This window comes from Drosophila melanogaster, chromosome 2L (assembly GCF_000001215.4).
Source record: "Drosophila melanogaster chromosome 2L".
NCBI lineage: Eukaryota > Metazoa > Arthropoda > Insecta > Diptera > Drosophilidae > Drosophila > Drosophila melanogaster.
In genome coordinates, this window is record NT_033779.5 from 1710454 (window position 1) to 1729768 (window position 19315).

The 19315-nt window shown below is 47.0% G+C and overlaps 5 protein-coding genes across 16 annotated transcripts, besides 1 other annotated feature; 2 read left to right on the forward strand and 3 right to left on the reverse strand.

The window, feature by feature from the left end:
• The first annotated feature begins 8 nt into the window (after positions 1-8).
• mRpL48 (mitochondrial ribosomal protein L48) lies at positions 9-1012 on the forward strand. Of its 2 annotated transcripts, none has more exons than NM_134769.3 (3): positions 9-84; positions 146-244; positions 398-1012. In NM_134769.3, exons 1-3 carry the CDS (start codon positions 73-75, stop codon positions 830-832), a joined length of 546 nt encoding a protein of 181 aa, NP_608613.1. In that variant the 5' UTR covers positions 9-72; the 3' UTR covers positions 833-1012. The 2 variants fall into 2 exon arrangements, with proteins under 2 accessions (NP_608613.1, NP_001259878.1); NM_001272949.1 differs by having other exon boundaries at positions 398-912.
• On the reverse strand, positions 849-5398 carry frtz (fritz). Of its 3 annotated transcripts, none has more exons than NM_001272951.1 (7): positions 4686-5398; positions 3720-4020; positions 2714-3664; positions 2159-2655; positions 1692-2089; positions 1475-1634; positions 849-1414 (listed from the first exon to the last, which is right to left on the reverse strand). In NM_001272951.1, the coding sequence occupies exons 1-7, from the start codon at positions 5101-5103 to the stop codon at positions 1299-1301; spliced, it is 2841 nt and encodes a 946-aa protein (NP_001259880.1). In that variant the 5' UTR covers positions 5104-5398; the 3' UTR covers positions 849-1298. The 3 variants fall into 3 exon arrangements, with proteins under 3 accessions (NP_001259880.1, NP_608614.1, NP_001259879.1); NM_134770.2 differs by having other exon boundaries at positions 2144-2655; NM_001272950.1 differs by having other exon boundaries at positions 1147-1414; positions 2144-2655.
• Positions 958-1225: a mobile genetic element.
• Positions 5399-5790: 392 nt separating the features above from the next.
• Rim2 (Replication in mitochondria 2) lies at positions 5791-13935 on the reverse strand. 3 transcript variants are annotated; one of them, NM_001258912.2, is made up of 7 exons: positions 13429-13935; positions 8287-8450; positions 7968-8038; positions 7774-7905; positions 7425-7698; positions 7145-7362; positions 5791-6776 (listed from the first exon to the last, which is right to left on the reverse strand). In NM_001258912.2, exons 3-7 carry the CDS (start codon positions 8033-8035, stop codon positions 6650-6652), a joined length of 819 nt encoding a protein of 272 aa, NP_001245841.1. In that variant the 5' UTR covers positions 8036-8038; positions 8287-8450; positions 13429-13935; the 3' UTR covers positions 5791-6649. The 3 variants fall into 3 exon arrangements, with proteins under 3 accessions (NP_001245841.1, NP_001245840.1, NP_608615.1); NM_001258911.2 differs by having other exon boundaries at positions 8243-8450; NM_134771.4 differs by having other exon boundaries at positions 6446-6776; positions 8222-8450.
• Positions 13936-14314: 379 nt separating this feature from the next.
• On the reverse strand, positions 14315-19183 carry Eno (Enolase). 6 transcript variants are annotated; one of them, NM_164434.3, is made up of 4 exons: positions 18822-19183; positions 17601-17779; positions 17193-17427; positions 14315-16202 (listed from the first exon to the last, which is right to left on the reverse strand). In NM_164434.3, exons 3-4 carry the CDS (start codon positions 17378-17380, stop codon positions 14888-14890), a joined length of 1503 nt encoding a protein of 500 aa, NP_722724.1. In that variant the 5' UTR covers positions 17381-17427; positions 17601-17779; positions 18822-19183; the 3' UTR covers positions 14315-14887. The 6 variants fall into 6 exon arrangements, with proteins under 6 accessions (NP_722724.1, NP_722721.1, NP_722723.1 ...); NM_164431.3 differs by having other exon boundaries at positions 14521-16202; positions 19097-19183; NM_164433.3 differs by lacking the exon at positions 18822-19183 and adding an exon at positions 17909-18010 and having other exon boundaries at positions 14521-16202.
• On the forward strand, positions 18279-19309 carry Rrp40 (Ribosomal RNA processing 40). 2 transcript variants are annotated; one of them, NM_001298636.1, is made up of 1 exon: positions 18279-19309. In NM_001298636.1, the coding sequence occupies exon 1, from the start codon at positions 18376-18378 to the stop codon at positions 19072-19074; it is 699 nt and encodes a 232-aa protein (NP_001285565.1). In that variant the 5' UTR covers positions 18279-18375; the 3' UTR covers positions 19075-19309. The 2 variants fall into 2 exon arrangements, with proteins under 2 accessions (NP_001285565.1, NP_722725.1); NM_164435.3 differs by having other exon boundaries at positions 18279-19122.
• The last annotated feature ends 6 nt before the right edge of the window (positions 19310-19315 follow it).

A 19315-nucleotide genomic window follows, 5' to 3' on the forward strand; every position in this document is an offset into this window, starting at 1 on the left:
GAGCCGGCAACAGTGTGGCTGCACGCCATCAGCTGGTGATATAACCTGAATTGGAGAATTAAAAACAGCAAAATGCTACGCAGGGTAAATAGCTGAAAATATCTATTAAATTATCTATTACAATTTCATTTTCCCACTGTGCTAGATACTGCCAAGTGTGCGGCTGGCGCTGCAGGTGCCCAAAGCAACCACAACAGCCGTGAGGAGCACCAGTGGAAGTGTTTACGAACCGGATTACCTGGAGGTGGGTCCTCAACTGAGAAGGAAGGATCTTAACCCCTTTTTAAATATTACTTGCTTTGAGCATAGTAGCATAATCTTGTAGACAGATTTCAATCAGATCAGACTAGATGAGCAATTATTTTGGTGGTCAGTAACCATTGTTCTCCGTTTGCAGTCCCTCAAGCCGAAATTCCCGCAGTACGAGAGCCTGAATGTGCAGATCAAGGGCTACGACTACCCGCAGCTGGAGAGCTACCAGAGGTTTCTGCACGGATTGGCCGAGTACCTGGACTTGGACGTCTCCGACTGCTACGCCCTCCCTCCGCAAAAGACCACGGTGCAGCGACTGCGGCCCAACTCCACGGTCATCGAATCGGAGTACAAGCTGACCACCTACGAGCGCAACCTGCAGCTGAACAATGTGGATGCGCCAGTCTATCCGCAGTTCTTGCGCCTGGCCCAGGCGGCGCTGCCCGAGGGTGTGAGCTTGCAGGTGCAGGAGTACACCGACGACTGCGAGGAGCGGCGCTACGTGCCCGACAAGGAGCTGCTCGACCTGAAGGACGAGCTGGAGCGCATGGGCGGACCCACCACCACCAGGAAGAAGTAGGCGGCGCCTCCGATTTGGCAAACATTTAATGCTTAGCTTTAATGAGTAACCTGTGTAAAGAGTATAGAGAACCTATGAGTAAAACTTTCCTATTTAAAGCTTTGCACTAACTGGGACGGCAATAGTTTAGCCGCCGTTTACAGAAGTTAATATTCTAATACAATTTCACGTGTCTCTTTTATTTTTGATCTGTCCTTTAGCTTGGTTCAACAGCGACTGACTGCCGCGCTCTCTGCAGAGTGGCGAGTCGATTAGTCGATAAGTTTCTCGATAATATTTGTATGTTAAGGATGGGTGTATGAGTGTATAAGCTTATGACTAGATTGGCTATGTATAATTAGGTATGTATGACTAAGAGTAAAGGAAGAGGGTAGAAGGAGCAGCCTACTACAATAGTTACAAACGATTGGAAGACGCAGCGCTTAACCGTTGTGTGGTGTACGCCTGGGAATTGCACTATGAATTATTAGACCACGCCGAAGTGGACCACCTTGATGGACGACGAGGAGGAGGAGGAGTTGCCGCCCTTGCTGCTGCTCTTGGGTTCTTCCTCGCGTCGTCGGATGGGCGGCTTAGTCACATCTGCGAAGAAATGACACGGTCAATGGGGCAAGGTTATTGGTGAACTCAACAAATACCCACTGGTCGTAATGGGGTTGAAATCCTTTAGATACTCGTCGTTCGGATGACAGAGCGGCAGGCTGTCTGCGAGCTCCTTTTTAGGATTTGTCAGATGTCGCGCAGCGGGCCTGGAGTAACCATTTCTCTTGGGTGGCATTGGCTTTTCCTTGCGAGGAATTTCCTGTTCGAGTAAGAGCATTAGTAAACTGTCACATCATCGATTGATTTGTTAACTCACTGGCACCACCGCCACTTGAATTGTATCCGAGAACTTGACTTTGTTCTTTTCGGCCGTTTGTGACTTTGCGGGCGTGGCGGGTGCTTCTCCGTTGGTGGGTGCTGGATTCGCCGGGTTGGACAATATGGATGCGGTGGGTTTCTTTTGCAGCAGGCGCTTCTGGTAGTCCTCGCTGGTGAGCGATGGCAGCATGGCGGGAATATTGCCAGAGACAAGCGGATGTTGATAAAACTTGGGCTGATAGGACCCTGTCGGCGGAGGCGAAGCTGGCATCGTGCTGAACTGACCCAGCTGGGCGCTCTGATCTGGAATGTTTGAAGGCGGAAGACGAGGAAGTGGACTACTAGCCATAGGCAGACCCACCGTCTGATCCGGCACGTCCTGGGACCACAAATTGCCTGAAATAATGGATAAATTATTTAAGTTATGAAGGGAATTTTCTTCACACGAACCATTTGGATGCAGACTCTTTGCGGGCGCCTGCTGCAGACTACTGTTGGACTTCAGGGTTAGACTCGCCAGCGAAGATGTTGGCGGCGCTATTGAAACCTTCGGCAAGGGCGGCCTCAGTTCCGGTTTCGGTATGTTGATCTTGATCATCTCAGCGTTGAATACCTTCGACTTGAACGAGGGCAGCGGTGGCACATAGTTCTTCAGGACCTGCTGGCTTTGTGGCTGACTTGCGCCTAGTCCGGTTTCGGGGGCAGTTCCTGCTCCCTGACCGCGCAACATGTCCGAGCAGGTGGACAGCGAACAGGCCGACTCCGAGCGCAGGTCACAGGTCAGGCTGAGATTGCCGTTGGCGCGATCTTCCTCGTGGATTATGGCAGCTGCCTGACTGAAGGCCACCTGGGCGAACTCACTCAGGCTTGAGATGCACTTGGTTAGGTTGTACAGGTCCATGAAGATGTCATAGTCGGCCACATCCTGGGCGATTTCGAAGGCCTCAGCGAAGAGGTTTTTGCTGCAAGCAACGAAAGGATTGAGCATAAAAGTGGCATGTTCACACGAGCTCAACTCACCGCAGCAGATAGAAGCAGAAGCGGCGCTTCAGATCGTACACCTGATCGCTGAACTCGTCCTTCGTCTCCTCGGAAAGCGTGTGGGCGAATGTCTTCAACGCTCTGGCCATCAGCTCGATGCGAGGTCGTCGCTGGTCACCGCCGAAGAACACATAGTTGGCTATCTTGTGCAGCGTAATCAGGCACATGGCTCCGTAGGTCTCCCAGTTGAGGGCGGCCAGGACATTGACCGCTCTGTCCGGCTGCTGCAGCCGCAGATACTTGTCCGCAATGACGTCCGCAGTGAGTCCGGAATTGTGGATGTCGCCGCGCATTCCGGTGCCGCCAAAGATGCGCATGCAGGCCAAAGGTCCCTGTTCGTACACCAGCAGCAGCAGGCAATCCGTCTGGGCGTAGGTGTGCTTAAAAGTGGACAAATCTGGCTTTCGGCTGAAGGCGACACTCAGCAGCGTTGGCTGGGCCACGAAGTAGTGCGACAGATCCAGCAAGCTGGACGGCGTCACATTCTCGCTAACCAGCTGATGGCCAATGGTGGCCAGCGCCAGGTCGAAGCACTGCAGCACCGATCGCTCGTTGGCCACGCAAAGCATGGCGGAGTCGCAGTGCCAGGCGCACTGATTGGGCACGATCTCAATCTGGTTGGCGTACTTTGTCGACTGCTGGACCAGGTCGTGCAGGCAGATATTGCGATCGACGCTGCCCAGGAAGAGCTTCTCCTGGTCGGGGCTGAAGGCAAAGGAGCAGATCTGGGCGCCCATTGGAATGGAGGTAATGGCGGTGCGCTGCATCTTGCCGGCGGCCAGTTCGTAGGAGCAGATTTCTGCGCTTATGTCGCCCTTGCGGGAAACCTTCTGCTCCAGGGTGATGATCTGGCTCTCGCTGCTTCGCAGGAAGTCCACGCACAGCGGATCGTTCTCCGACCAGCAATAGGCAATCGATTCCAGCTGCAAGCTGAGCAAAGCGATTAGACTGGGCCATGGAGTGGGAGTTGTACTGTGCAACTTACCCCTTGATCTTGAACACATGTATGTTGGCACGATCTTGGTCCCTTATCGTTGGCCTCCAGGGATACACCTCGTTCTGCGAGGACTGCGTCCAAACCACGAACAGATCGAAGCTGGCGTTAACTGTGAGGTGGCGGGATAGTTTGCGCTCTGTGGCGCCCGGTATGATCACGTGGAAGATGCGCGGATCCATATTGGCGATCTTCTCCGGTCCCTGGGAGCGAGCATTAGGCCTCTGCAGATGCACCACCGTCAGCTGGTTGGTATTGTAGGCCAAGACGATGTGGGAACGGGTGAAAAAAGCTGGCGAGACAACGGATGCGGGCGCACGACGAGAAAAGAGACACAAGCGACAAAGCTGAATGAGTGGCTCGAACAAAACATGGAAAGCCGGAGGATGGTGGATGGGGGAAAGGGGTTGGGGGTTCGCATATTTACAGGCAACAAAACAAGCCAGCAGATTAATTAAAAATTACAATAATTGCATGCCCTGCATGTGTGCGTGCGGCTGTGTTGGTGTGGGAAAGTGCAAATCAAGTCGCACTTGTTGCCAATGCAAATTTCTCCATAACTGCACAAGCAGCACTCCGCGGAGCAAGGCCAAATGCGGACTGCACTCTATCGAATGACTGATACCCTGGATGACAAGCGGCAAACAGCACAAAGAACTAAATGCAGGACAGCTTTTATAGCTGAGAGCTTAGTGAATAATTAAATGGCATGCATGTGTTTCTAGCAAGCTGTCTTGGTAATTCGTTCTAATGATGAGGAACCTTTAATTACGCCTGAAATAGCCATTATGTATTGCGTGATGTTAACGCATATTAACTGATTTTCGAACGCTGCAAGTTGAGATGTCTGCCAGTCGAGCTGCACATGCAGAAATGCAATGCCCAAGCTGATTGATGGATGGCTCTAATGCGATGGAGGGCGGGCTGGAGCGGGTGAAAGGAGAGAATCGCACATACCATCCGTAATGACCTCGGAGGCGAGCTTGCCCACCAGGTACTTCTCGAAGACCATGCGCAGAATGTCGCCCGTGTAGATGTCCACGCAGATGTGGGCGATCAGGCCGTGTGAGAAGAGGAGCAGCACCTGCGCCGCGTCCTGCCACTCGGAGTGGATGATCCTGTGCTGGCGCAGCAGGTCCTCCAGCTTCTTGAGGTTGTCCTTCAAGCGGCCGGTGGACTTGCGACCAGAGTTCTTCAGCACGGCCAGTCCATTGCGACGCTCCGTATAGTCTCGCTTGGCCAGGCAGGCGAGGTCCTGCTGCTCCTGCTCCTTGTCGCGCTGCCTGAGGTAGCGAAAGGCGCCCAGGTCCTGGCTCTTGATCCGCACCACATCCTCGCGCAACGTGGTCCAGAAATGGGTCTCGCTGAGCAGCATATTCAGGCCTCCAGTGCATCGATTTGCATGGCGGAATGATGGGTGTCAACGCGACTCGATCAGCTCGATCTCGATTTGTTGGCGTGTGCCTTTCAAGCTGCTCCAATTGCACTGATTGCTTTGTATCGGGGTTAATTGCGCTGCTCTATGACTGCTCTGCGACTCGTTATCAAGGTTGCTCGCGGAATAGCCAACGAATTAGCACTTTGGCCAGGATTTTTCGCTTTAAACAAACTTTGTTTATGAAAATAAAATAAACTTGTTGCTCGAAACACTGCTTACGTTACTAGAGACGGCACTTTGTTACGTCGCTGAGCGTGGTGGTGGCGTGATATAGATGGACTACAACTGCGATCGCTCACGTGGTGGAGATCTTCGATGGAGCACATAGGTTGTGAACCAGGCTATGCTATGTTTTTAGCACGTACCCGAACCAGGATCTAAATTTTTGAAATTCAGAAAAATAAAATATTTACAATAAGCTACCACTACTTTCGCAGTGTAGTAGCTAGCCAATAAATCACTTTAATTTAGTTGTGCGAAATCGTATTATCTTGGCCAAATCGGCTTATCTCATCTCACTTTTATGGGCGGCAGTCTGGTTAGCCAAGATGAACTATGTTCGACTGCAGACGATTGTTAAGATAAGATAATGTACATATATATTAAATGGGAAACGAGTGGGTTATTTTTAAACAAAATTGTTGTATTTATTGATTTCACCATCAAATCGGATTGCAATCAATTATTCACAGTGGTTTCCTTAGTTCTTTGCTCATTATCAGTGAAATACGTTTTGCGTGGAGGGGGGGGGGATAACTAACTAACTAGCTAACTAATGGACTAAATAAACAGCAAAAATTGTATCAATATAGTTAAAGTAATATAGTAGAGTAATGATAACTAAATCGTATATCGCATTTGAGGAAACTTAACGGAAACTTTTACAGTTTACGAATCGGATCGGTCGGCTTTATATCTATATATATATATATTTAGCGGCATCTACTGGCAACTGCGGCCGATTCAACATTTTGTGCTTACAACTAAGAAAACTACGCCAGCGAACTCACTCTTTAACTATTTACAATGCACTCTGAGCGAATCGAGTCCTATGTACACTATATTATCCAAGTATCAACCACATTTATACACTCAATATATATTGTAACTTTAACTAAATAGCAGCCTTTTCAAATTTTGATAACGTTTCGCCCTGCGGTGGCATACCACATCCTTCTGTGGCATGCAGCAAGTGGGTTTAGGGTGTGGATGGTGCACTTCGATCCTGGTGCGTGTTTCCCATTATTGGTTTTTTCTTTGTTTGCTTCTTTTTTTTTTTCGATTGGTTGGCCAACGTTCAACGTCTAACGTCTTAAGTCTATCGAGTTCGTTTCATATCTGACTTAGAAGCTAGTTAACTAAGAATTTGCGCTCGTTGGTTTGGATCGTTTAAAAACGAGGGATAAAATTACATAAAGTTGCAGCAGTCGCGTCTACATATGCACAGATTGGGTTACTCCTTCTCCAGTCCTTTGAAAGGCATCTAAAAGTCGTAGAACTCGTTCGATTTGTTGTTGAAGCGCCGCGTGAGCACATAGACGACCGCCTCATAGGTGGCCATCATGATCGCCGTGTTGGGAATCTGTCGCACCAGCTGCGTGGCCAAGCCTCTGTGGAAATAGTTGGTAAAGTTTACAATTAGTAGGAGAATTTGCTAAGGTAGAGCTCTCATATATAAAACACCTCGAGTGAGCACGCTCGAGAGTGATAATCAAATTAAGGTAAACAAACAAAAAATATGCGACGCAAAAGAATTTAAATAGATTTCACGAATTCGTGGGTGGCACATTATGATAATTCATTAGCTTATATGTATATGTTTCTTATATACATGTCGGAGTGCAAGTGGGATTCCCTTCGATTCTATTTCAAGACGGATTCAAGGGAACTACACGAACAAGGGAATCCCTAAGTACAAGTTGATTGCCTTAATGTCGTATCAAATTGAAAATTCACTCTGCTCATCTATTTTACCCACCTGTAGAGTCCTGCTCTGCCCTCCTCCTTCCAAACAGTGTGCAGGGTCTGCCAGAAGGAGTTGTATTTGTTGCCCTCCTCCCGCAGACGAGTGCGTGCCACTTCGTGGGGATAGGCGATGCAGGAGGCGATGGTTTTGGAAACAGCGCCAGCCATCATGAACTCCAGAAAGTCGCGGGATCCCTTGGTGTCCGTATGCCGCTGATTTCGCTGCTCTAGCTGTTTGTGAAAGCGATTTTAAGTCGGAGGGAAACTAGTGCGCATTAAATTCAACTACTTACCAACTTGGACTTGATAAACTCGTAGATGACAAAGTGCACCATCGTCTCGCAGATTCCAAAGTAGCTGGCCGTGATGCCCTTGTAGAAGGCCGCCACGCCTCCCTGGGCGTACACCCTCTCGATGCACTGCCTCACGGTCATCTGCACCTTGGAGTTGTAGTCCAGCTGCATTCGCGTCTTCACAAACCAAATGGGATTCGTTGCCGTGGAGGAGACAAAGCCGGCACTCGCTGCACTCATGATGTGCACCAGTGGCGAGTCACGTTCAACAAAGCTGGGGATCAAGTCCAGGCATTAATTTGGTGCTGCTCGGCTAGATGTACACACAGTGTACCAAAACCAGACTTACCCCAGACTGTTGAGCGTGTTTTTGGTTTGCGAGTAGGTGCAGAAGTAAATGGCACGGGATGGGGCCACGCCCACGAGATTCGGACCCAGACCCTTGAACAGGGCGCGTGGACCCTCGTTCTGGACAATGTGCCTGCAGGAGCAGCTCGATGCATTATAGTAACTGGCAGTTGATGGAAGCTAGGGTGAACTTACCGCAGGCACTGCACGATGCTCATGGATTTGGGCGTTGTGGATGAGATGCCGCAGTGTGAAATGGCCATGATCTGCAAGGCAAAAACAGGTGAGTTAGTAAACCAGTCGCATCCAGACTAGAGGCAATGGAGATGAAGGCAACGACGCATCGAAGTTGTTCGAGACCACTCCATTTCGTGGGCTTAGCTTGTTAGGATGCAGTGGCGGTGGGTTAGATGGGCGATGAGAGAATAGGTAAAAGAAGTTGGTACTACCCTACGCACACCCCCAATCACCTGTGGCTGTGATCTGTTACGTAATATCGTTGTGCTTAGCTTACGTCGTTGTTCCGGCCGCAGCAGCTCCGATTGGCCACCGTTCGCCGGTCCTCCTCCGGCATTCTCCGCCAGCCGCGACGGCGTCATGAACGCCGTGGAGCTCTGCAGGCGAGTCTTCACCACCTCCAGGGGGCATGTGACAACGGCACCCACTGTGCCAGCGGATCTGTGCGGATGAAAATGAAACATCAAAACATGCCCAGTTAGTAAAATCTCTTCGAAATCCTCATCCAAGCAGGAATAAATCACAAAAGTTACATTTCCCACTATCAATTCTTTTAGTTCTTTGACTTTGACGTTTCTTAAATTGCCTGAAAGACTTAAATAGAACAAAAAAAAAAGTACATATATTCCTCCCCATTTTCAATGGCAAGTGCTCAACTATGAATAACACGAAAATAAATCTCATTTGGCAATCAAGCGGGCAGAAAAATATCTATTTCCCAAACTCGTATTTCTTGGATTTGCGCAATACGCCGGCTAAAAATGTGCTTCCATTCCGTGCATATAGTATAGTATAGTATAGCACCACCACTCGAGTAGCTTGTCCCATTCCATTCCATTTCGACTTAAGTGGTGGCCACCATTGATTGGCTGCATCGGAAATGAGTAGCGTTTTGCCAAATGCCTGATGCAATGGAGGGGTTTTGGGCTGGGAAAATCACGTAGGAGCGGGCATGAAAGAAGGAGGAGCCGTTGTCCACCAAGTAGCCGAGCGAATTACAGAATATTTTCCAATTCGATGCGTTGCAAATTCCAAGTGCATGTAACGCAAGGTCGGTCGATTGTTTACTGAACTGCGAAATGGCCTAAGAAGATGCAAATGAAATGTGTGAAGAAATGATTTGCAGCAGTCAGAATTTAGACTATTTATCACTGAACTAGCTAATGCCACCGTAACCTTGACTTTCGTTTCGCAAAAGATTAATAATTAATGTTTACACGGCGGCAAAAGAGTGCCCCAAAAAATTAATTATACACGACCTTTCCCAAAAAGATAGCTTTTTATCAATAGGGTAAGTTTGCTATCTAGAAATATATTGTATGAGCACATGTTTGCAGAAGCATAGCTCGTGATCGCCAACTTGTGAATCAGTAGTTGGCAACTGGGAATTGTGAAATTAAATAGCTATGTACACATAATCGGCGGCTAAAAGCTCGCGAAAGGGGAAAAGGTTATGCAACTCAGAAGTGGAAATGAAATGACAGAGAAAGGAGGCCAGAAGTTTGATCGATGGGCACAGATACTTTGGGCACAGACACGAATGGCTCCCCTAATCCTGGAGCAATAAAATAGTAAAAATAACAACATTTAATCAGACGTCTGCCTCGTTTGATTTCGCAAATCTGTAGGAGATTGCTGCGATTCCCGGCTATTCAAATCCGGTGCGAACTGGTTGCGAATTGACCCGGCTCCACGCTCGATAACCTTTGATGCCTGCCAGCGAATGAATTGCACTGACCGGACAAAAGCAGCCTCTTATCAGCCAGGGAGTCTATCTGTGAGCCACGTCCACCGGGCACAGAACGGAGCACTTCTATGGCTGCCCGATCCACCTCGAATCTGGTATGCATAATGACTGTGACATAATGGCTTTGCGGCCTGCGGAACCTGCGGCCAATTAACATGCCATATGCTGCCTTTTGGTCACTTCATCTGGATAGAGCTTCCCTTCATCGCTCCAGCCCAACCACCATGATACGCATTTGATCAATGCACTAACGGGTTCCAATTAGCATCTGGCTGGCACATCACGCGAGAATTAAGCTAACTGCTACCCATTCCACGTGAGCCGAAGGTAATTTACCCAGACAGTTGGACAAACAATTCAGTGGAACGATTAATGAATCGATTCACCACTTGCATGTGATGAACTAGAATTGAGGGGTATGAATATTAGAGGGTATCCTATAGCTATACCATTTAGCAATAAATCAGGCAAGAGTGCCAGTCATGCTTGTGAGCTGAGATTAATAGCTCCACAAAGTAGCTCGCAGTATAAGTTCATTCGCAAATAAATCCCTCAATAAATATTGGGTCAAGTACTTAGTTTCTCTGTGGCCCAATTAGTAAGGTTTACAACTGCATCCAAGTACGTTCAGTCCGATCACACATATATTCAGATCTATATATATGCACTTAGCTATGCCCGATCGATGGCCTTTGGCGACGCATGTGCGAGAATCGTGCCATTTGCAACCAGTTAATGTGCGATTTATCTGTTCCTTGACATTCCTGCCGAAAAAACACACACGTTGCCGAGATAAGAGCGGAAATTTTGGACCCGCAGACATCGTCTATGGGGGATACGTAAATACAGAAGGGGAGTTGAGTGATAATACCGCTGGGCGGCAATGCGTCAGCTCTGCTGGGGTGACTTTTGTCCAACTGCTCGAGGAAGGGCAGCCCCCCACACACACACACATTATACACACATAGACGACTGATAAAGACAACTTTTCGGGAAGCCTTTCCTTATCAACGCAAATATAGTACGCCATTTTCAATGGTTTTGGCATTTCGCAGACCTAGGCTCCCATCTTATCAATGCCGCTTTTATTTTCACGTTTTTTCTTTGGCTCCTGCTGCCTTTGGCTTCTTTGAGATGGATTACGAAATCTATGGAAAGTTTTCAATGTTATTGTTTATGGGTCAAAGGAATCGAGGGTTACGAACGAGCTCTGTGCTCTCTAATTCTAGACTAGAATAATAATGTTTTCCTATTAATTTCGAATAACTCTTGGCACGCGATCTTCTATATGATCACCGAATTTTCATTCGCATTTCTCGCTTCCGTATAAATATATATATATATATATTCTGAAATATCAGAATGTGTGTCTAGATCAAGAGTGTTATAAAAAAAGACGCCCTTGACACAATTTCAGTGCGCCAATGGGCTTTACAATAAATCTTAATATCATATCGAAAGTTCAAAGATTAAAATATACCATTTCCATTGAAGTGACTTTCTTATGCTTATTGCAACCTTTCAAAAAAGGTGCTCTTTTCAAAATATGCGTACGTGCAGAGAGACACGTCTGAAAACCGGGCGAGGAATATACTTTTTTTTTTTTTTTTGAATATTTTGACCTGGTCGAGCAAGATACAAACAAATGCCAGCCGATGGAAAAGTTTGGAATAATGAAACTATGTGAGAAAGCGCGTTACTATATCTTATTTGAACTGCAGACGAGGAATCGAAAGAGCAATGTGCACCTTGTAGCCATAGTGACATTGCTATTATCCCCCCAAAAACCTCATCGAACACCTTGGGATCTGTTGTTTGTTGCATTCCCCACTCGCCTTCAACTGAGTCAGTGTCCCAGAAAAAGTTTATTTGCCTGTGCTGTCTCGCTGAGAACCAAAACAAATTCGAAATCGCTTGCCAAGCTCAATTTAGAATTGTTTTTAGCTAGTATGTAGGAAAATACAATGCACCATCTATTTTATATCATATATTCTATATTATATGTGGGCTATAGCGAAATCCGCAATATTAGTGTGCCAAATCAAAGATTTTAGGGAATAGATCAGACATTTCGCAACGCTGCTAATTGGCGATAGTAGGAAATATTTCACTATAAACACTAAGCTACAAATGGATATAAATTATAAATAAAGTAAACTGTTTTCCGATCTTAGAACAATGTTAGCTGTGCAGTTCCTTAATAGTAATGTGCACTGCCCCTCTTCAACTTATGTAAGCCCCTTGGAGGCCTCTGATGCCCGATTAGATGGATGTCGTTTGATTGTTTGCCGTGCGGCTTACTTGCTGCGATAGCATTGTGTGGCGGGGAGGCAAGGTTGTTACGCCTTTCGATTTGTTTTCGCAACGTGTACCAACACGAGATACCCGGCAAGCGACGACAAGTGGAAGGCGGCCAGAACAACTGGGGTATTAGCCAGCTCAGGTTGCAACGTGCAGCGTATTTCCAGCCCACTAAAGTATATACTACGCATATGTGCAGCGACTCGTTAGATACGGACACGGATACATACGGACATGGATACATACGGACATGGGTGGGTGCCACAACTGTGTGGTTGCTTTTTTCCCCCGCTGATAAGTGGACTTGCACTGCCGGCCGGCAAATTGCCCGGAGAGACTTGATTGCCACTGTGGCGGGGCATTAGAAGTGCCATTCAGCGGAATTATTATAGGTGGGGGGTCATGCTATCAAAGGCCTTCACCAAGGCCACCCGCGTCGATCAAAAGTTGTCAGAAACGGTGAGCTGTTGTTTTTATAAAGTGGAAATCTGGATTGCAGTCATAAGGAGCGAAGTATAGCAAATATTTTCTGTGGAAAAACTATCATGGACTAGGAGATACTTTATAAACAAACTCTATAAACACTTGTTTACTATCCCAAATATAAATATCAACAAAAATAAACTATTTAAAGCTGAGAGCTGTCAAGCATAAATAACAAAGTTCGTATTTCGAGCGTAATTCAATTGAAATGCGATCGTTTCCCGACTGACCAGGGGCTCGACTTGGGATCGATTCTCGATCGCTGGAAACTGGTTTTCCGCTGGGCAAACTAATGTGGAAGAACTAATGTGCCGGCCATTGTGTGTGTAGGGTGCAGGTGAAAACAAAAATAAATTCAGATGCGACGCGTCTAAAAATAGCCGCATATAAAAGCCACAATAAAAGTCCATAAGGGAAACAACAACAAAGCAATTGCCTGTCCAGGGGAATCGGAATGAATCCAAGTGGACATTGCCTGCGGAAAATGAACCCAGAAATGCGCTGTTTATGAATGTTTGTTCGCTGCAGGCGCGCTTTAATTAATTACATATGTTCTGCGTATTTCGCTCACTTTAGCTGCGATTTATCGAACAACAAATACCCTTCTTTTAATGCAAAGCACGTGAACGTAGCATGTTTCCCGAAGATCAGTTTGTGTTGTGTGTTTCCCTGCGCTGGCCGCATTTCTTTTTCGGTTTGCTCCCTTTTGGCAGTGGCGCCAAAATAGTTCAGCTCCCCTTCGTGGGCCAGCCCAAATCTAATCGCCAATTGCGCCGTTCCCGCCGAGCAATTACAATTAGAGGCCGGGAGCAAACCGGTTTCGTTCTACGCTGATGGCCTGACCTGCGATAAGACGCAGTAGGGAGAATGTCAGGCAGGCAGACTTACCCGCCGGCGATCAGGTGGATGAGAGTGTCGGCCGTGTTCTGGGCCATCTTCGTTGTCTTCCCAGTTCCGGAATAGGCTCCACCGAAATGGGCGGCTACTTGGACGCGCACTTGGTTTTAACTTTGGCAAAACGCACTATATTGTTAAGGCACTTTGTGGGCGGAGGTGTGGGGGGCGGGGCCCCAGGGGGAGGGGCTCTTAGCACGCTCTCCTCTCTTCCTCTTGCCACTTTCTATTGTCCTTTGAACTTTTGGGGCTTTCGCTTGGCCGCGATTCTCCGACTTTTCGACTTGATTTTCGGCAACGGTTATGCAACTGCAGTGGTTGCAGTGCTGAGCGTTAACTTAACCTACGGTTAGCTTGCGCGCAGTTAAAGTCCGTCGGTCGGCCGGTGCACTGATTCGATTTCGAGCTCGCCGATCCCTAGCGTTTGTGATTTAGCTTTGCATTAATTTATTTTCGATCCGATGTAAAAAAACACGTCCGTGAGAGTGACCGCACTGCGACTGTGGAAGCATACCGCCGCTGCGAGGCGCCAAGAAACGACCTAAAAAATACCAACAAACTGGGGAATTCAACGGTTCTGTGCGAAACTTTGAGCGCCATTTTGGTCCACCCTAGAAATTCAATTTTATTCACAGAAAGTTGAAAAAGCTTATTGAAATACTCGACTAATTGGTGGAAAGCAAAGATAAAGATAGAAAAAAGATCGTATTCAAAGTTTAATAACTTCATTCATCAGTTCAGAGATAATGAATAATTCAGATCCATTCAATCTTAATCCAAATCCAGAAAATGTTTTAAGATAGTTGCCTTTACTTTAGTTGCCCTTACTTGAGTTTACTTGATTATCTGGCAACGCCACAAGTGATCGAAGAAAAGAATTCAGTAACTTTTATACTTTTTATTTCACATCAACTAACAAATCTGAATATGTTTAATATTTGGTGTACTATTCCATCTGATTAAGATCTCTATTGAACACCGTGTATATTCGATAAGAATATTCCAACAGCTTTCGCTTAAATTCTATGTCTCAACAATTGTTTCATAACCGTTTTTGAAGTGAATAACTTGTCTGTTTGTGGATTTGGTGTTTGTGTAGATCAATTTATAATTTCATAACGATTACAGCGATTACATTGAAGATATTCAAAGCTCTCGGCAACTGAACGAATATCTTGCACATAGTGTTTTTTATTCTTTTGTTTATAAATAATGATTAGATCAAGGTTTAGCATTAATTAATAATGTCTAAGAACGAAGCATAGAGACAGCAAATGGGTTTGGTAGTTTAATTCTGATGTATTTGTGCGCCAGACACAAGTTCCGAACGTAAAAGGTTGACGAACACGTGCACCGCCGCCTTTCCATGGATCTACTGCGTCCAGCTCCCTCTCCAAGATCCAGATCTCATTCGATGGGGCTGGTGTGGTTGGAATTTCGAAGTGCCCTGCGCTTACTGCGGCTTCCTGAACGACTTGCCGGCGAACTTGACGCCAGCGCCGATCTCCTCCTCGATGCGCAGGATCTGGTTGTACTTGGCCAGACGCTCCGAGCGGCATGGAGCTCCGGTCTTGATCTGGCCGGTGGACAGACCGACGACCAGGTCACCGATGAACGAGTCCTCGGTCTCACCGGAACGGTGGGAGACCATGGTGCCCCAGCCGTTCTTCTTGGCCAGCAGATGGGCGGCAATGGACTCGGTGACGGTGCCGATCTGGTTGACCTTCAGGAGCAGGCAGTTGCAGGCCTTCTTCTCCACGGCGGTGGCAATACGCTTGGGGTTGGTCACGGTCAGATCATCGCCCACGATCTGGATGTCGGTGCAGCCGGTCAGGTTGGACCAGGCCTCCCAGTGGTCCTGGTCAAAGGGATCCTCAATCGAGACGATGGGGAAGTCCTTAATAAACTCCTGGTACAGGTTGGCCAGCTTGTCGGCGGGCAGCCACTGCGACTTGTCGCTCTTCTCGTTCTTGAAGTCCAGATCGTACTGGCCATCCTTGTAGAACTCGGAGGCGGCCACGTCCATGCCGATCTCGATCTTGCCGGTGTATCCGGCCTTGGCGATGGCATCGCTGATCAGGTTCAGAGCCTCCTTGTTGGACTGGATGTTGGGGGCGAAGCCGCCCTCATCGCCCACAGCGGTGGCGTCCAGACCGAACTTGGCCTTGATCACATTCTTCAGGTGGTGGTACACCTCGGAGCCCATCTTCATGGCCTCTGTGAAGCTGGTGGCGCCGGTGGGCAGGATCATGAACTCCTGCATGGCCAGCTTGTTGCCGGCGTGGCTGCCGCCGTTGATCACGTTGAAAGCGGGCACCGGCAGGATGATCTCCTTGTTGCCAGCCAGATCGGCAATGTGTTTGTACAGCGGCACGCCCTTCTTGGCGGCTCCAGCCTTGGCCACGGCCAGGGAAACGCCCAGGATGGCGTTGGCTCCGAACTTGCTCTTGTTCTCGGTGCCGTCCAACTTGATCATGAAGTTGTCAATGGACGCCTGGTCAACCACATCCAGATTGGCCTTGATCAGCTCGGGTCCCAGGGTGTCGTTCACATGGCCCACGGCCTTCAGCACCGACTTGCCATGGTAGTTGGCCTTGTCGTTGTCGCGCAGCTCCAGGGCCTCGTGGACGCCAGTGGAGGCGCCGGAGGGCACGGCGGCTCGGAAGAGTCCCAGCTCGGTGGTCAGGTCGACCTCCACGGTGGGGTTGCCACGGGAGTCGTAGATTTGACGGGCCTTGATCGCTTTGATGGTCATCTCGTTGCTGTCACTGAAATCAAAAAACAAAAAACAAAGTCCACGAGGGCGAATTAGTGTCTGTTATCAGGACTTTAAATCTAGGCATGGTGTTCTATTAAATAGCTGACCGCAGATGAAGCCATTCAGATTTTATGGCGGATGTGCTCCACAATATTTGCGAAATCCCCGCCATTACTTAAATAGTTGGGCTTATTTATATTTAAAATTGTTCCAAATGGACAGTTAAATGATATGTTTCGTGATGCAGTGAAATATTCGGAAATATGTCGAAAAAGAAATACGAACTAGAAAGGAAATGGGAGATACACCTTTGACATACTTTTGGACTTGGTTCTCAAAATATGGTTAGATATTAATAAAAAATTATTTTTTTTTGCAAAGAATTGTAGCTGTGAGCATGTAAGTCACTTGCAATTTGAGCTGTGAGTGGTGTAAACTTATACATATATCCCCATTCGGGTGTGACTTTCTCCACGGTATAATCTCGAAATGCCCCTCCTGAGTTTTCTATATTTAATTTGTCTTCAAATTTCAGTTAAATATTTCTATAATAATTTAGAGTCACTGACACTGGCGGCATTTCCCGCTTTTCCGCTTATCTCAGTGGGAGAGTTTTCAGTTTGCTCTCGCCGAACAACCGAATGACCTCTAAGCTACTTTTAAAGGTCAGACCCAAAGTGAGGCGTCCAGCGAAGCCGCAGTACGTGGAAAAGTTGCGAAAAACGGAAGTATCTCCCTACAGCGATACAACAAATGCCTGTCAATTGAAATTATTAGATTTGTGCAATTAAATCGATTGGAAATATACGTAAACGAGACACTTGAAAATTTGCACAGCACCATTTGTTAGATAATCGCGCGGATATCGCTCGCAAAAAACGCTCGATTTTCAAGCCCTTTCGATTGGGGTGATCTTTGTGAAGTTCGCAGATAAAACAATTAAATATTTTCCCTAAGCTGGATGCACAAGCACACACCAAGAGTCTAGCAATATACATACCAAGTACTTTTGCGGATCTGCACAAATTTAAATCCAGATGAGAGCTGGCTGACTGCTGATTTGCTTCTGAAACGCGGCGCAACGTTTGCCGATTTATTCTGGGGAATTCTGGGGAGAGGCCAGCGCAGACGCAGAAACTTCATGCTAGTGGTGGAAGTCCTCAAGAAAACTGAAGCGGTCCAAGACATGGCTTGAATGTGTAAAAGACGGCGGCGAAAGTGCTACCAATTTGTATCTTGATAAAGGAGTAAAAAATATCATTTAAAATATATATTTTAGTTACCTTACATGAAACTATAGCTCTGTTGCAAGCTATATGATAAATTTAATATTCATAAATTTTAAAAGCTCAGCTTAGGCGATGTATTTTTGCCCATCTCTAAGTGTGGAAAAGAGAGGGACACTTACATTTACTCTCCTTTTATATGTATGCGTTTCCAGGTGCTCGCCGGTTTTCAGTGTGGGGGTGCGCTTTCCCTTTTTTGTTGTTTTCCCTGGTACGTTTCCTATATTTTTTGGGGAAAATTGACCTTCGCACAAGGTTAGAGTAATCGGGATCCACACGTAGCTGTGGATTGCATGTCTATCTACATAATAATAAATGCTCTCGTTAATAAAGCATAAACAATCAAATGGCGTCAAGAGAAGTGTAACAACCAATGATAATGAAATGTTCCCGTGGTTTCTGGACAATCGGGTCATTCAAAGTCACATACTTGTGGTTAGTCACGCTTTTTAGCTGCCATAAATTAGAACAAATAAATGCAAAGCGGATTTTAACAAATCGTACGATTATGCTTATAGCAGCACAGCTGATCGGGAAAAAATTGCATATGTGTTGGTTAACATTGCCGCCCACACGCTGTTAGCTCTTTAAAACTTTCTTTGCATTTTTAAGATCATTCAGTAATATAGAACAATTACAATTTGACTAAATATAATTTTTCTGTTACTTTTTTAAGTTCATCTTAATAATTAAAATCGTAAGCATTTTGAAAATAATAAAATAAGAAGGGGCAAAAATAATTTGAATATTTATGTTCTTTACAACTACTGTTAAATTTAACTTTAAGACCAGGGCTGACAATGGCAGTGTTGGAAAGTCCTCGACTTGACCATATGTTTTGAAAGACACACGCGGATTTTTTGTTTGGAGTTTTCAAATCGTAAAAGCAACATTAAAATGAGCGCGACCAGCACAATAGTTATGCCCGGTGAGCGAATTGCGGCCATTGAGGAGCTGGCCAAGAGCAAGCGGGTGATACTCGGACCGGGACTGCGGCGTCTGGATGACACGGTGGTGGCTAGCAAGGCGGGCCCACTTCGACACAAGGAACCCGGCACCTTCTGGGTGGACAACTACCAGAGAAGGTACATCCCGGCACGCGGGGATCTCATTCTGGGCATTGTGCGAGCCAAGGCGGGCGATCTGTACCGCGTGGACATCGGAGCAACGGACACAGCCTCCATATCGTATCTCGCCTTTGAGGCGGCCAGCAAGAAGAATCGCCCGGATCTGATCCCCGGTGATCTGATTTACGCGAGAGTCCTGAATGCAAGCGCGGACATTGAACCGGAGCTGGTCTGCGTCAACTCGGTGGGCAAAAGTGGCAAACTGGGCGTCCTCACCGATGGATTCTTCTTCAAGTGCAGCCTGAATCTGGGAAGGATGCTGCTGCGGGAAAACTGCCCTGTTCTCGCCGCTCTTACCCGGGAACTGCCCTACGAGATCGCTGTGGGAGTCAACGGCAGGATATGGTTGAAGGCCCATTCCCTGAAAGAAACCGTGGCCCTCGCCAATGCCATTTCAGCGCTGGAGCAATCGGGATGTGCGGAAATCGACAAAATATGTGGCAATCTCGGAGACTTCCTGCAGGCCTAGGATTAGTTCTTAGTTTACTTACTTTTATATAAAAAGAAATGGTTAGCCAAACTGATGGGGTTGAATTTTGATGTGAATGTTGGCGCAAAGGCAGTGTGTTGGAAGCCCTGATTCGTTTACGTAAAAAAACTATCAGAGATGAGCAGATGGAAGCGTTTTTCGTATCTTGGATTATGCTCTACATGTTCTCTCAAGAAAGATAGTACTACCCTTACCTAGCTACCAAAAGGTATTTAAATAA